Below are 18,194 nucleotides of genomic sequence, written 5' to 3' on the forward strand. Positions count from 1 at the left end.
TGGAGGATAGTCATATGCTGTCTCACGAGCACCGGAAGCGTTACTGTTTCCTAGTCGATAATGTTCACACATCCGGGTCCTTCCAATTTGTGTAAAAGTCATAGCTGGAAAGATTTGGTAATTCATCTTAAATCGTGTATGCCATAACATTAAAAACATCTTCTGATACCGTAACCTTGTTAACATCTTTGTTTTGATTTTTTTTACACAAAATGCCCAAACAAACAAAAATAAGAACTGGACATCATAAACACAAATTATAGTCACCGTTTACAAGAAGTCGACGAAATTTATATCGGCTATTATGATGGCTTTCCAGATAAACACAAAATACATCTGAATTTTAGACGGTGACGTGGACAACACAACTCCTGTAGTCAGCATTTATTTAAAAAGAATTACTCGTGGATTGCGCGGAAGAAAAAAGGTAAAGTTTCGTCTTGCAATGAAAATTTATATTAGTGCTATTTCTATCAGGCAGTTTATATTGATATTGTAATTAAACTCTTATCATTTTTTATTTGTTTAAATTATTATATTTTAATATAATTAATGTTTTGTCACAATCCAGATAACAGCCCGTGATGCTACTTTGAACGCAAAATGGCAACATGTGACTGAAGATCGCAGACGATGACGAATATGACGACGAGAAATGAGAAGAAGTTGAAGAAGATGAAATGAGATCGAGACGAAGGAGAAATAGAAGGATAATTTTTGTAAGACCAAGCCATGTAGTTTGTCCCATTTACATTGTATGGGGATGATAAATTTAAATACAGATAAAATATCTACTTTGATGCAATTTTGTAGTATATCTTATATAAACAAGTCTTCTAAAGTCATGTAACGAATGTCAACAAATAAAGTTAGATGATAAGATTATAGGTCATATTAATGACATGAATGGTTTATAAAATAGTAAATTAAGTTTGAATATTGAAAATCGAATTTTGAAGATTTTGTTTTATCCTTGTTTTTACCTGTTCGCAGTTTAGAGAGATAGGGGTATAATTATCTATCTAATCACAAGCAAATATCACCTTTATAAATCGTGCTACTATCATACTTTTTTCTCTCATTTCTATATTTTATGGTGCAGGTCGGATTTAACACTTCGCACCCTCTAACACTCAAGTACATGTCACGATTATGTATGACCTAATGGTACTAACTGATACTCGGATATTATAAGGAAGTAAATTGCATCAGTACTTAAGTATTTAGTCATTAATAATATATCATGATTTCTATTATTCTGTACTTATTGTGTTTTAAATAGCATGGCCTTTGCAAGGTTTCTAATTGTGATGAAAATGTGTGATGGATCGGTCATCTCATCCTAAACTATTCAGAAGGCGAGTTGCAATCGTAGAGTCTGTATTCAGTATTCGGACGCTCTATCCATCATCAAGAAAAGTAGAAAATATACCCAGATGTTGAATGACGAAAAGTAGGAAATACACCCAGATATTGAATGAGCCATACCTGATTGAACCATCTAAAAAAAAACTTTAGAGACATCAAATAACAAATAATTTAATTATTAAAAACATAATAGATTTAATAATATTAAATTCACTCATTTATAACATATTTAAAAATGATGTTCAAACAATTTTGTGAATCTGCTTTCAAGATTCAACGAAACAAAATTTAAGTTTTCAAACTTTTTAATTATTAGTGAGCGTTAAACGTCACATTCTTTTGTCCTGGTAAAGTTACATTATAATATCGATCTTGCTTTTAAAAAATATAAGAAAAGATATGTAAATAATACGATATATATATATATATATATATATATATATATATATATATATATATATATATATATATATATATATATATATATATATATTGAACTCGCCATATCTGAGACGACGTGGTATTGATTAGAGTTCCACGTGATAACTTCTATCCGGAAAGAGTCATGAAACGATGGAACGAAAAATCATACGTTTATTTTTTTTATATTATGGGTCATACTTTTATGATTTTTATTTATTTTTTTAATTATGCAATTATTTCTTTTATGAAGTATATAATGATGATGAAAACACTCATTTAAGAGACGGGAAAATAACTGACACCCGAATGACATATGTAAATCTTGTTTATAAAATAAAAATGTATTAAAATGAAACCCTTTTACATTAGTCTTTGACCTCCTGCAAACTTCACTGTCTAATAGAAAGTTATAGTTTTGGAGCGAACAGTTGGGTAGATGATGAATTTATAAAACAAAATTTCACCAATGGAATGTATGGTTATGGGTGTAAATTATGTACCTCGCTCTCTCTCTCTCTCTCTCTCTACCTCTCTCTCTCTCTATATTTCTCTCTCTCTCTCTCTCTCTCTCTCTCTCTCTCTCTCTCTCTTTCCATATGTCTGTCTGCCCCCCGCTCTCGGTGTATATTATGGAATTATCTACGTAGGTCTGTAGATCGGTATGTCAAGAGGGCTCTCAAAACTCACTTATTTCGACTGCAGAACAAACTTAAAGACCTAATAATGTTTCCTACCTAAAATATTATCAGCATGTTTTTTATTTTTTAGTGTTTTTCTAATTTCATATTGTTTGTTTTTGTAATAATATTATTATGTTTCTTATCTTATAGGTGTTGTCTAAAGTTGTAAAGCGCTTAGAGCTTCTAAAGATTAGGCGCTATACAAAGCCCTCATTATTATCATTATTATTATTATGTACTAGAATGCTCTTTGTTATATACGTACGTACCTACGCATACATATATGGATGGATGGATATCTACATATACGTATGTATCCATGCTTGTTCATATGCATGTACGTACCTACATGTATGTGTGTCTCTTACATACCGTCTGTTTGTGCATCATTTTCATTAAAACAAAGTAAAATCTGTATGTGTGTCTCATTCATACCGTCTGTTTGTGGATCATTTTACATTAAAACATCGTAAAGTCTGTATGTGTGTCTCCTTCATACCGTCTGTTTGTCCGTCATTATGCATTAAAACACCGTAAAGTCTGATAACCTTGAAGAAAACAAAGCTGGTTTGCAATACCAATATAATATTCGCAGAAATATCATTAAAATCTCACTTAGGGACAATTTTAATCAAAATTCAACCCAGCCCGTTGGTAACAAGCATTAAATTCAATTGAAAGCGTACATCAGCGTGTTTATTCAAATCAGGGCAAAACGTACCGCCTTCAAATGAGCATTAGAAGAAAATACTGTAAGATTTGACAAAGATTCGAAACGTACCATGTACCACACACACATACACATTTTATAAGCAGTTATTTAAGCCAATACTATTATATATTTACTTCTCATATACGTGCAAACGCATCTCTAACAATCTCCGCTTTCATGAACTCCTCAGTATCATGAAAGAGTGTAAACTTATCTGCGTCATCTTATTTTCCTAAACTACTTATATCATTTTAAAAGAACTTTTCTAGGATTCGTCAAATGTACGTGCATGACAATAATTTAGTTCGTGCACCTGCTATACGTTTTTCCTCTTTCGACACGTATATAATTAAAACGTGGATTAAAATCGGTTGATCGAATCTCCTGCTAATACATGGGGTAAAAAAGAAAAACCGCAAAGACAACATTCAATAAACATCTACCAAACATGATGCGCTTATTTTAGTATTAGTAAAAAAGAGGAATGTACATATGTATGTACCCATAAATGCACACACACATGCAATGATCAACGTATAGGTATGTATGTATGTGTGTGTGTGTGTGTGTGTGTATGTATGTATGTATGTATGTATGTATGCATGTATGTACTACGGTCCATTTCGACGATTATAATAACGTTAGGAACCTGGAACACATACACTTTTGCCGTGGTAAGCGGAATGTACGTTTTTCTCACCAGATTTTAAAAGATACATAGTACCTGAAAGAAATACAAAGAATAAGATACGTCAAAAGTGAAGGAAAGAAGATAGAAAAATTGGATGGCTTAAATATCCAGCAGTTTCAAAATTATTTGCATTAAAAAAAAGAGTATTTAGTAGCATTCACTTCGCAGCCATGGTAAAATCACGCGTGACCTTATTTCACTACGTGATGGGAAGACTTTTGTATACAAAAATAATTAGTTATTCGACTATGTTGATATTGTATAATCTCAAATGAAGAGATGACTAGTCTCCCACGTCAACAATGAGTTTGTTAACTATACATACAAACATACATACATACATACATACATACATACATACATACATACATACATACATATATAGATACATACATCCATAAAAAGTGACTAACAGGGAAAACGGAAATAATTTAATAACTGTACTACAATGCCTCGTTTCTATAAATATATGGCACGATTAGGTGGGGTATCGTTCAAAGAAGGTTGCATTATATTCTGCATGATTTCAAACATAATTACTATCCGGATTCAAACAAGTGTTCATCAAACGGACGCTCATGAATCAGTAAGAACAATAACATCCAATGACGTCATATGACAGGGATTGCTTACGTGGTTAAACATCCTGTTACTCTGTGAATATAAAGCCAGGGAAATAGCGCATACGGAATAATGAATCAAGAATCGAAATCGCTGGAAAACTTTAAATAGATAAGGAACAGAGATTACTGACGAAACGAAATAGTTGTCAACAGTGTTACAGGAGGACTGGTGTTTAAACAAAGAGACATATAATAACATACAAATTACATTTCAGAAGAAAATAAGAGAACCAATTTATACCTTATAAGTGGAATAACTGCCATGCACTTACGAGTTGCTGGATTTTTGTCTTTCTGTGTAAGTATTAAGGCATGCTTGAATTTGTCATGCTTATATAACAAATAGAAGTTTGACAATCTAATTGAAAAAACATCATTAATTGTTTGTTAAATTTCATGGTAATTAGCTTGTGCTTGGACAATCTAAATAAGTCATCACATAGTTAATAGATCATCAAAAATTATTTAACTTGTATTTTGTCAATCCGGTGTATGTGAAGTGTTTTGTCAATAAATTCAAAGTTGTCATTCCATTGCGCGTGCTTTGTGTTATCAAAAATTACCTTTTATACTTGACACAACAAGACAATTACAGCTTGATCAGCAAAGACACAACTGTATGTTGCATGAGATTTGCTTTTATATATAAAATCACAACATCTAATTTCAGTCCTCTTATTACTAGTCATGGAGACATTGAAAGTAAAAATAAACTTTGATCATTTATTTTTGTACATGTAAAGATTGGCACTTATTCATTATCAGATATGTTCAGCGGTTTCCTCTTTGATGAGTGTTTTGTAATTATGTATAGGGTAGTGTCCGTTTCTTAGTACGTAGTCAGATGACATTGGCCTTGATTGTAGATATCGTATTCGTATGTTCTATATCAAAGGTGTTGATTGTTGATATCTTATTAGGTTGTTATATGGCATTGGTGCAATGGACATAAAATAATAGAGGAATTACAGAAGTACAACATTACCCCTCCAAACATGTTTGGACGAGAATCTCCGACAAACAAAACCATGGATCAGCTCATTATGGAAGCTATGGGAGGCCTCAAAGGTGGGTAACAAACTTATAAATTGTAATTTTGTACTTAATTATATCACAATCAATTGTACAGTAGGTTACCTGTGGTAGAACCCATATTAAAGTGTTATTACAATCCGGTCAAATGTTGTCTTTTTACTTCATATCTATTATAACATTATGTGTATCCGAAATATTGCAACCTGATAACTTTCCTGTAATTAACAGGCACAACAACAATAACACAACAATAACAATAAAGATAACATAAACAATATCCAGTTTTACGCATGGTTACATACAACAGTTTCGAAGCAACGTTTCACTTGATGAAAATGCGTTTGAAAAGTGTTATAAACATTCAACAGAAAACATACAAAAGCTATGATATGTAGATAAGAAATGAAATAGAAGTTTTGTACATAGCTGCATGATTGGCTGGATTCATGATCTTATGTTGCAAAGTCCTGACTTAAATCAAATAAGATTTTTGTACTGAGGAAACTCATATGATTTGTACAAAATTGATTATTAGAAACCTCACAGACTGTAGATATGGCATATTGGAAGCCTTACACGCTGTAGAAATGGTGTATTAGGTACTTCACAGGCTGTATATATGGCGTACTAGGAACCTCTCAGGCTGTAGATAGAGCGTATTAGGAACCTTACGAAGTGTAGAAATGGCGCATTTCGAACTTTACAAACTGCAGAAAAACGGTATTATGGACCAAAAATTTACAAATGCCGTTCAAAAACTTCACAAGCTGTAGAATTGTCTTATTGAGAAATTCATAAAATTTAGTAATATTGAGTCAAGAATTCATAAGATGTACTTATACTGTATTGAGAACTTCACAAACTGTAGACATATTAAGAACCTCACAGTCAAAATGCGATTTGTGTGAAATAGTAAAGTAGGAACCTCATAGGCTATATATATATATATATATATATATATATATATATATATATATATATATATATATATATATATATATATATATATATATATGGTGTATTATAAACCTCACAGGTTGTAGATATGGCCTATTAGGAACCTCACAGGCTGTCTGTACGGCGTATTAGGAACATCGGAAGCTGTAAAAAGAGCATATTAAGACTGTATAAATACTGTATTATTAACTTCACAACCTGTACAAATGCCGTATTAAGAACATCACAGACTTTGGTGATGGTGCATTAAGAACTTTAAAAACTGTAGAAAAATGGTATTATGGACACAAAATGTGTAAATGCCGTTTAAAACGTTCACAAGCTGTACAATTGGCTTATTAATAAATTCACAAACTGTATAAATATCGAGTCAAGAACTCATAAGATGTAGATATACTGCAGTAATAACTTTACAAACCGTAAACATATTAAGAACCTCAAAAACAGTGGAAGTAACTTGCTAAGAATCTAACAGATTGTAGTTATACCTTGTTAAGAACCTCGCAAGCTAAGAAATGCCTTGTTAAGAACCTTACAAACAGAATAATGTTATCCAATTAAATCATGATCTTGATTAAAAAACTAAATAATCTAAGATTTTCAACATTTGTTCCAATCCGTGTTTGATGACATTTTCAATACCTTACATTATGCCACATCCAATCACTCTAACACTAATGGAAAATGAATGCTTTGTAGGTTACGAACCAGAACGGTGAATTATGAAAAAAGGTCTTCGTAAACGCAAAGAGTCAGTTTCATCAAGACATGATATTCTTTTGAAGTCAATAGCAAGTCTTATCTTGCACTAATCACGTGTTGAATCTCAAGACTCCATCTATATACATGCCGCTGTCTATCAAGCGCTGGTTTTTCAACATTTCGTTTGACCGCTGACAACTCAAAGACCAGGCTTAGTTTGATAAATTAAGTAATATCATTTGAAGTACCAATATTGTCTGACCACCAAGCGTCCTGGGTATATGATAGCCCATCTTCTAGGCCAAATAACATGCAAAAAACTCATAAACTGTTTAGAAGTCACAGAAGGTTAGTTACATTGTCAATATAATTCATAATGTACCCTTTGCTTAAATGGTAAAATGTTGTTGTTTATAAATCTATGACGTTATTGTCGGGAAATCTGATGCGAATTAGTTTCTATAGCTATCTCTGATTTGCAATTTGTTAATTGATCTATCACGAAGACATATTATTCGCCTAACCAACAAGCATAGCACCAATTAAACAGAAACTTACCATATGATAAATGGTGTGAATAGTTCAGTATTTACTGAATGTTTCATGCAAACCCATGACGATCATCCAGTATTCTTATAAACTGAGTGATTGTTCACACCTTTGTCAGGAATGATATTGGCCAGCAGCATCAGCATGCTTCAGAGTTTAACTAGCATAGAACGACAAGATAAGTTCAACACAGCGTTAAATTAGGGTACTCCATTTATAATCATTGCTTCACAATTTTGATGGTCATTTGTTGCAAGTTTTGAAATTTAAAATAGCCTAGATAATCAAAAAAACATCCAAGTTGCAGGACCCGCCATTAAAATAGTAACCAATTAAACGAACCGAATCTGTCTTTCTTTATCAAATATATATTGTATCTATGATCATCTGGTAATAAGGTGTAATCGACGGAAGAATAACAGTGTGTGTGATCGAGAGAAGAATAACAGTGTGTGTGATCAAAAGAATAACTGTGTGATGGAGAGAAGAATAACAGTATTGAATTCAACAATTTAAATTGTATGGTTTAATTTTGTTCTTAGGTACCCTCAATGTAAAAGGTAGGAATGGTGGCATCCTTATGGAGCTGGACATGTTATTGTCCAAACAACAATACTACAGTCTTTATGAGCAACCAAACAGGTATGTTAAATGTATAGGGGAGTCCACATTTTCTAATGTCGTGTTAATGGAAGGCGATTCTCTGACAACAAAAAGAATTAACAAAGTTTGCCTTCATATCTTCGCTACCACCTTTCTTCCTCCTTATTCTCATCTGCTACATCATATTCTTTATGTTGAGATTTGTTTCGAAGCTAAACTAACTTAAAAAGATGGCAGAAAAGCAAAATCAATGGACGTCAACCAGATGTGTATTAAATATATATTCCTCCTTATTCTCATCTGATACATCTTCTTCTTTATGTTGACTTCTGGAAATTGAGTTTAAATTGATGTATATATCATGAATATCAATGTGAATTTTGCATTAATGATCAAATATGAATAAATATAAACTCTATCAGTTTATTTATATGAGCTTTCCACTTGAAAAATACGCTGTAATGTTTTTAAAAACTTGTAACAATAGGGATCTAAAATATAGGTTATGTTTAAGTCAGAAAATATATTTTCACCCATCTTCTTCTCTCATTATGTATATATTCTGTATTTCTTGCAGCAGTACACTGATTCGAAATAAGCGTAAAGCTATTCGCAATCCAATCTTACGTTGGACAAACGGAGTAATTCCATATTGTTTCTACCCGGGACATTTCAGTAAGTTAACGTTGATGTAAAGAAGAAACATGAGTTATAGATCTATTCAGGGAAATGATATATGCCTCGAAAGTTTCCTAATTAGCTATAACATAATTGTTGGGGAATGGTAAGTGTCAAACAAATTCGTAGGGATTGTTTCTTATATATATCAATGTAAATGTTCTTTCTATTAGGGACGGGTGCTTTATGACGCAATAACACTATCGAAGCTTGTTCGCACATGTTGTCTTATTTCCGTTAATGTTTATACCAATCTTCACCGGTTCCTATACAATCAATAGAAGATAACCAAATAAAAGCACGGAATAAAAAAACTAGTCAGACACACCCAATACTATAAATAAAGCAAACAAGGCCAGGAGATTAACTGAAATAAAACAACTCAGACACAAATTAGAGGATTTAAAACAACGAGGACAAACGGAAACAAGCAACATAGGGAGAGATAGCAACTGAAATACGACCTTTGAGGCACATATAGTAACGTAAATCAGACAACTTTAGGAACAGATAGTTACGGATATAAGGCATCTCAATCCCATACAGTATAAAAGGGCAACTCAAGTCCAGGTTGTTGAGGATACAAGGTGAAATCGCAAAGGTTCCGATTATGTTAAGAAATAACTCAAGCAAACGTTACATAACAATATCTGATATAAATTAATGTATCTTCAAGGCTACACGAAAAATAGATTTTCATTTCCATGCTCATTGTATATAAAAAAATGCTTACTTGTTGTGTAACAAACTTTGCCACTAACTGAAAATAATTACACTCGTGTTATAAAATTTCATATTTATCTGACATTTCACTTTAATAGCAAAGGAACACTAACACATTTGTACACTGTACACATTGTATGTTATATAGGTGAGAGAGATCTGGACATGGTCCGGCAGGCTATGACGGAATGGGAGCGTGACACCTGCCTACGATTTAGAGAGGCCACGTCTTCTGACATCAATGTTATCGTTTTCCGTGACGGACAAGGGTAAGAATATGACGATGAATATAAAATGAAATATATCGAGTTCAAACCTGGCAACTCGGAATAGCTGTATAATCAGGAAGAATATTTGAGCATTTGCTATTAAACTCATTCGATTGTGGACGTGGATCACAGGCATATATTCTTATTCGTAGAGATTTGTACATTCAGACAATACTTACCTTTTATTTCCTCTTTTGAAAACGTATGATCTACAGCAGTCGTTGATTGTTTAGAAGTTCTAATTAGTCACTCGATTATGTGTTATACTCTCTCTCTCTCTCTCTCTCTCTCTCTCTCTATATATATATATATATATATATATATATATATATATATATATATATATATATATGTATATATATGTGTGTGTGTGTGTTTGTGTGTTTGTATGTGTATGTGGCAATGTGTGTGTGTCTGTGGGTGGATATGTGTGTTTCAAGGTCGTTCTTATATCAAGGATTATAAACTTTCAAATCACCCTCTATTTTTATTATATGATGATACGAAAGGACACGTAATATTACCATATTGAGTTTAAAGCCTGGAGACCGAGATTCAATATTCCTCAAGAAGTACGCATCAGTCGTCAGTTTCTTCACACCCATCGGGTTGAATGAAAATTGATTTGGATAGGGGAGTCTAATTTTTGTTCTTGGAAGCCAGGCATAGTTACCCGTGAGTGACATATACACATGTCAAATTAAAATCTGCTACTTAAGACTCCATTTATCGAAGATAAGAATGGTTTTTTTTTACATATTACTCCTTTCTTTATAATTTTCGAAGATAAGTATCATGTTCAGATGGCAGACCCTACGTGAGCGTGCGTGTGTGTGCTTTGTGTGTGTGTGCTTTGTGTGTGTGCTTTGTGTGTGTGTGTGTGTGTGTGGTGTTTCAATAAAGGTAATACAGTCATGCTTCTATCGGAAGTGGAAACCTAAAACCTGTAAATTGTTTACCCGAACAAAAGAAACTCAAACCAGAAGAAGTTTGTTTTAAACAATTTAATGCTTTATGCTAAATTTGATTTGAATTCTTGAGGAACTTCAAATGTTTATTGAGCCAAAATATAAAAGTTAAGTACTAAGTGAAGCAAGAGCCGTGACTTCGTTAAAGACTGTCATGAAACAGAAAACAGACAGTCGAACTTGAATTAATTCTTTTCAATGTAAAGCCTCATGTACACAAATAATTTTAGCCCATGTAGTCCTCCAAACGTTATTTAGCATAATTAAAACTTACAGGCAATGTTCCACGTCAATGCGTGAGCAAATCTCCGTATTTTGTTCTTGATGAAAAAAGTGAAATTGAATTTGTCAAAGGTCCGTTTAAAATTAAGTACTGAATGTAATTTCAATTCGTGGAGTGCTGCGAGGAAAGGCCATTTAATGTCAACAGTCAAAGTCAAAAAGAGGCCATAACTTTAACATCACCCAAGTCTTGTTAAGGATAGGCACCCCATCGTCTTCTTTCAGTCCGTTAAAAGCTTCAAACATTATTGAGCAGAAACGACTTTGTGATTGATGTGACGTTACTCGTTAGAACGAGACGATTGGACTTACGAATGCTATATACTCTACCCATTCATTTGGCTCGAACAGAAAAAAATCAAATGCGCAAAAGGATGAAATCTATAAAAGATATTATTCGTGAAAATTAAATATTCATAATTTGAAAATAATCATTATTTAAATGTAACAATTACTTTCGTTACCAGGTAACTTCTGGGTTCAGTAGTAATTCATGGAAAGAACAAAATCAACAGCCCTTCAACAGCGTATACGAAACAATAGTTTGCAATGTTCAGTAAATTATGAGTGTTGATATGTACAGTACATGCTAGGGTGCTTGCAATATCCAGGAAATACAGCTACCCAACACACTTTAAAGTACATTTTTGGTGCTTGTAATATCCAGTATATTTCTGCCTTCCAGGAACATACAGCTACTCAGTACTCTTTTCCTTTTCTTTCCAGCTGCAACTCACAGTTGGGAATGGTTGGTGGACAGCAGGTGGTTTCCTTATCCTCAGCCGGGTGTAGATATGTAAGTACCATTTTTTTTTGACACACGTATAAGCTCAAACTCACCGGAGAGCAATACCTTGTTCAGGTTAATGTTTTTGCTGCTGCAGAATGGTCCCTATCTGACAGTTCGATTGTCCAGATAGTTTCCACTGCAGATTTGTCAATACAGGGTACAGGATGTACGACCATATGCCCTTGATGTGCTAGTTTACACTGCAGATTTGTCATTATAGGGTACAGGAATACGACCATGTGGCCTTGAAGGGATAGTTTACACTGCATATTTGTCAGTATAGCGTACAGGATGTACGACCATCAGCCCTTGCAGGGATAGTTTACACTGCATATTTGTCAATATAGGGTACAGGAATACGACCATGTGGCCTTGAAGGGATAGATTACACTGCATATTTGTCAATACAGGGTACAGGATGTACGACCATGTGCCATTGATATGGGCTCAGATACAAACTTATGAGAGCCAAATTAGCACTGAGCTAAACGGTTCCACAATGAGAGTTTTGAGAATGCTGTATTTGATACACCATCCTATAATTTCAATGTCAACAGACCTGCATGAAAGGTGAGGAATGCAAGAGTCGAGTATTTTTTTTTAAAAACACCTTTATATAAATTCTAACGTAAAGTCTTAAAAATCGTTACGAAACGAATTGTATGTCTATGCAGACTGGAAAGTGAAGATTAGCTTAAAGGAAGAAAGACTCATAATACTATTTAGAATATACCTTTAATATACAGACAGGAACGTACTTACACGAGATTGGGCATGCGATTGGTCTTGTGCACGAACACAACCGGCCGGACAGGGACGAGAATGTTGAGATCATTTGGGAGAATGTGCAGCCCGGTCTGTTGGACCAGTTTACCAAGTACACATCACAGGACGTTGACCAGATGAATGTCGCCTACGATTACTCTTCTGTAATGCATTACGGTGTCACTGTAAGTGGTTATTTAGATAATATTCTCAACCGACTATCCTTGATTTTGTATTCTTTGTATAATGTATTTATTTGTGAAAATAGATACAGGAACATGCATATAAATACACACGCATACATAAACACACACACAGACCAACCAGTATTCAACATAATTAAAGAAAGGAGACGAGGTGCTTGACATATTCATTGGAATATTTAAAGAAAGGTAAACAAATTTGTACAAGACTTCGTTTGGTCTGGTCTAGTGTATAACAAAATTAATATATGACCTCTATTCTACGTCTTACCATGAGTATAGACACATCGACGTCCCACACATATACACATGTTACATATGTGTCGCAGAGATATCTCATTATTCCATATAGCGTTAAAAAACTGAATACATACAGTTCTATTTCTAAATAATGTAACCATCTGCCAGTTTCTTGGGTTCGTCTATTGTCGGTGATCCAGCTATGAACATATGTTTGCCGATCATTCGTCACCCTTGCTTCTTCACACCAAGTTAACACCACTAATGAATGTCATCTTGAAAGAAATATGGTAGTATACAGATGGGGCCAACATGTTTTATCGATGTATAAAGAACGGAGGGAAAATAGCGGACAGATGATCGCCATCTTCATTTCTTTTCTATTTTCTTTCTCACTTTATAAATACCATGTTCATGGCAGTCTGATTATATGATGAGACATACACTTTTTGTCTGTGTCAGAACACAGTCCAGTAGAATCTATTTACATTACATGATCCCTTCAGGTTTTTTCCAAGGCTGAAGGGCTGAAAACAATACGTGTCAAGTACCCAGTAAACGAGGCTAGCATAGGATATAATGACATGAAACAACCATCATTCACAGATGTAGAAATCGTAAACAAAATGTACAAATGTCACGGTAAGTACTGAATTATTTTGGTTCTAGAATTTGGAATATAATGCAATTGACTGATTTCAACTTTACTCAACTGATGACTCTTTCTTATCTTTTTCAAAATGAAATTATTACATTATTTGATAAATCTTTTCATCTGTTTTACTTTCAAACACCTTATTTTAACTGTGTAAAATGAAAGGTACTCCTTCCAGGTTGTAGGTCAGGTGCATGAAATAGATTGAGTACAAAATAGGTTAGTAACCAGAAAATAAAATATATTTAAAAATGACATCTTTACTTCATAAACTTTACTCTATATTTGTGATGTGGTGCTAGCCTTCAGTGTTCAAAATATTTGAACGTAAGTACGGGCAAGTAATGAAAACTAATTTTAGAACCTCCTTTGTTTCAGCAAAGTGTGATTCAAAAATTCAGTGTTCAGGTGGTTACGTTGATAAAAACTGCCGATGTGTTTGCAAAAACGGCTCTCATGGCTGTCTGATCGGGGAAGGATTAGAATCTTTAGGTAGCAAGTAATCAGTCACACACACACACACACACACACACCGCATATACATGCATACATAAATACATACATACATACATACATACCTCCGACTTCTGGGGACAGTTTCCATCAGTTACCTTTAAAAAAGGAGTGTGTAAGAATGTTGCTATCAGGAATGGAAAGACGAGAGAAGTGTCACAATAATTAGATATAAATTCTAATTTGGAGATTTTAAAAGAACAAATGCCTCTATTATTGTAAGAAACTATGCCTCTCTTGATATCTACTCCATTTTGGGTTTTAAAAGATATGAGAAAAAAACACAAGAAAAAGAATAAACAAGAAAACATGCTTTAAAACAAATTAAGTACAGTTAGTATTAAAGTTATGAAGCTTAATTAAAAAGTCACATGTACAAAACGTTGCCAATTTTATGAGTGTTGCACTACATATTACATCGGGTTTTAAATAAACTTTCCACTTTTCAGAAAACTGTACGGACAAGTACAACGCACATCAGTGTGTGATCTGGGCTCTGACAGGGGAATGTGACAAGAATCCAACGTTGATGGTACCAAATTGCCAAGCATCTTGTGGAAAATGTTCTTTATCCGGTAGGAAATTACTAGTATGCATAACCGGGATAGATGCCATTGGGCTGGTACTATATTTTTACATTTCGACTGGTTCTAATTTGACCTCCCCCCCCCCGTTTGATTTTCCAGATAAACTAGTATACTTATAGTTTCAAAAACCCTGACCATTTGACCAGTCACTATAAGCCCTTTTTAAATAATCCTTTATCCGTCCGTACTGATTAGATTGTAGTTTAAGATCCGTATAACAATCTTTGTGCATACGAATACATGTAAGACAATGCTTCAGATGCTGACGAGTATGTGAACATTACCCGAGCTTTAAAGTTTTTCGTCTTCAGCGACTTCTTTCACGTGGATATCTTGATACTACCATCTCACATCTTCGTAGGTTCGAGTCTTGGACTTGGCCAATGTATACGTGAGAAAGGATGAAAGTAGCGTCTCGTGGGTCGGTGGTTCTTTTTGGGGTTTTCCCGGGTTCTTCCTCCACCATTTATACAGACCGACATGTATAGCCTATCTTGTACTGAAAAATGGCGTTAAACCCTATAACACCACCAACAACAACCTGGATAGAAAAATTGTCCTCAGTTGATTTCAAAGACTTCACGTTTCACTGCAGTCAAACATTTCATGAGCCTCGTAGCTTTTGTTCATAATTGGTAGTCGCTAAAATCAAAAAAATAAAACAACGTGTCTTAATTGAAAATCATTGTGCTAAACGGTAGTATGTGTTGCAACCGTAATGTCTACATACGAATATAATAGTATCAGTTTACCAAGACATATGTTATTAAATTTTCAGATCTGCTGTGTAAGAAGAACACGAATGAGTAAAATACGACTCCCACAACATTACGTTTATTGCTTGACTTTAAGAAATCTCTCCTAATTTCAAAATAATTCATCTTCTGTGTAACACACGATACTAAACGTTCCTAGCGTTAACGCTCGGTTTTGGAAATCAGTCTTTAACGACAAGTCTTTGTTGTCTTTACCTTTAAAAAATCCATCTTCGACATTATCATTATTATAATTATTAATTTTTATTATCATTACTAATATAATTATTATTATTGTTATTATTTGAATATTTTAAATTTAAATTTCATTATATTTTACTATATCATATGTATTGTATATTGATTTTAATTTTAATGTATTATTAACTTAATAACAATTTTTTAATGAATATATAAAATTTAATTTTAAATTTGTATAGTTATTATAATAGAATATTTTTGTTCTTTTATTTGTCATTAGTGTTATAGTTTTATAAAATTTACTTAATTATTCAAATTATTAATTTTTATTTATTTATTTATTTATATATTAATTTATTTATTATTATTATCATTTTTATTACAAATGGATCATTCGGCTTCCACTCTCAATGCCAATCCCCGACTTGTTTTGAAATATTCATTTGCTATAGTCAATCGTTAACTGAATATAATCTCTTCTGAAGAGGAAATAAAGAAAGTCAGTCAGTCAGTCAGACAGTCATTCAGTCATACATAAACACATACATACATACATACATACATACATCATTACATACATACATACATAGATACATACATACATACATACATACATAGATACATACATACATAGATACATACATACATACATACATACATACATGCATACATACATACATACATACATACATATATACATACATGCATGCATGCATCCATACATACATACATACACACACATACATACATACATACATACACACACATACATACATACATGCATACATACATACATACATACATACATACATACATGCATATATAAATACATACATACACACACATACATACATACATACATACATACACACACATACATACATACATGCATACATACATGCACACATACATACATACATACATACATATATACATACATACATACATACATACATACATACATACATACATACATACATACATACATGCATGCATGCATACATACATACATACGCATACATACATACATACATACATACATACATACATACATACATACATACATACATACATTCCTCCGACTTCCGGGGACAGTTTCCATCAGTTACATTTAAAACAGGAGTGTGAAAGAATGATACTATCAGGAATTGAAAGACGAGAGAAGTGACAAAGATAATTTTCTAACAAAATTATAAATACCTAATTATATATAGTTTAGAAAAAATGCCAACATTATTGTAAGAAAATAATTATTCTCTTGATCGTTTTTTAAGAAAGTTGGGGTTTAAATAAATTTGAAAAATAGAACACAAGAAATAGAAGAAACCAAAAACATGCATCATAATGAAGTAAACTTACTGTTATACAACTTAATCAAAAAAATATCACATATACAAAACGTTGCCAATTTGCTGAGTGTTGCACTACATATTACTGCGGGTTTTAAATTAACTTTCCACTTTTCCGGAAACTGGAAAGACGAGCACAACGCATTTCAGTGTCAAAGCTGGGCTCAGGCAGGGAAATGTGACAAGAATCCAACGAGGATGGTATCAAATTGCCAAAGAGCTTGTGGAAAATGTTCCTTATCCGGTAGGAAATTACTAGTATGCATAACCGGGCTCAATGCCATTGGGCTGCTACTATAATTTTACATTTCCACTGGTTCTATCTTAACCCCCTTCCCCCAGGTTTAGATTTTCAGATTAAACTAATATACTTATCATTTCGAAAACCGGGAACATTTGACCAGTCACTCGATGCCCCTTTGGAATAATCCTGTATCCGCCCATTACTGATTAGATTGTAGCTGTCTGCGTTTATGATCAGTATAACAGTTCTTTTGCATACGAATACGTGTAAGACATTTCTTCAGATGCTGGCGAATATGCGAACGTTGCCCGAGCATTAAAGTTTTTCATCTCACATCTTCGTAGGTTCGAGTCTCGGGTTCGGCCAATGTGGGTACGTGAGAAAGATTGCCAGTAGCTTCTCGTGAGTAGGTGGTTCTTTCTGGGATTTTCCCGGGTTCATCCTCCACCATTTATACGGACCGACATGTATAGCCTATCTTATGGTGAAAATGGCGTTAAACCCTATGCACCACCAACAACAACATGGATAGAAAAGATGTACCCACATGGTTTCAAAGACTTCACGTTTCAATTCACTCAAGCATGTCATGTGCCTCGTAGCTTTTGTTCATAATTGGCAACCGTTAA

At 33.5% G+C, this 18,194-nt stretch overlaps 1 protein-coding gene across 2 annotated transcripts in view; it reads left to right on the top strand.

Moving 5' to 3' along the window:
* Positions 1-4,547: 4,547 nt before the first annotated feature.
* LOC149800489 (blastula protease 10-like) overlaps positions 4,548-18,194 on the top strand; it is a 24,501-nt gene continuing 10,854 nt past the window's right edge. The window contains exons 1-10 of one of the 2 annotated variants that reach the window (XM_089960122.1): positions 4,548-4,795; positions 5,418-5,565; positions 8,283-8,382; positions 8,921-9,018; positions 9,893-10,013; positions 11,990-12,059; positions 12,800-13,003; positions 13,768-13,903; positions 14,295-14,408; positions 14,879-15,004. In XM_089960122.1, the coding sequence (XP_089816248.1) occupies positions 4,760-4,795; positions 5,418-5,565; positions 8,283-8,382; positions 8,921-9,018; positions 9,893-10,013; positions 11,990-12,059; positions 12,800-13,003; positions 13,768-13,903; positions 14,295-14,408; positions 14,879-15,004 (1,153 nt within the window). In that variant the 5' untranslated portion in view covers positions 4,548-4,759. The remainder of the gene's footprint in view (positions 4,796-5,417; positions 5,566-8,282; positions 8,383-8,920; positions 9,019-9,892; positions 10,014-11,989; positions 12,060-12,799; positions 13,004-13,767; positions 13,904-14,294; positions 14,409-14,878; positions 15,005-18,194) is intronic. The other variant, XM_089960123.1, reaches the window with a different exon arrangement.

Source organism: Sinohyriopsis cumingii, chromosome 5, assembly GCF_028554795.1.
Source record: "Sinohyriopsis cumingii isolate HCF-2022 chromosome 5, ASM2855479v2, whole genome shotgun sequence".
Lineage (NCBI taxonomy): Eukaryota > Metazoa > Mollusca > Bivalvia > Unionida > Unionidae > Sinohyriopsis > Sinohyriopsis cumingii.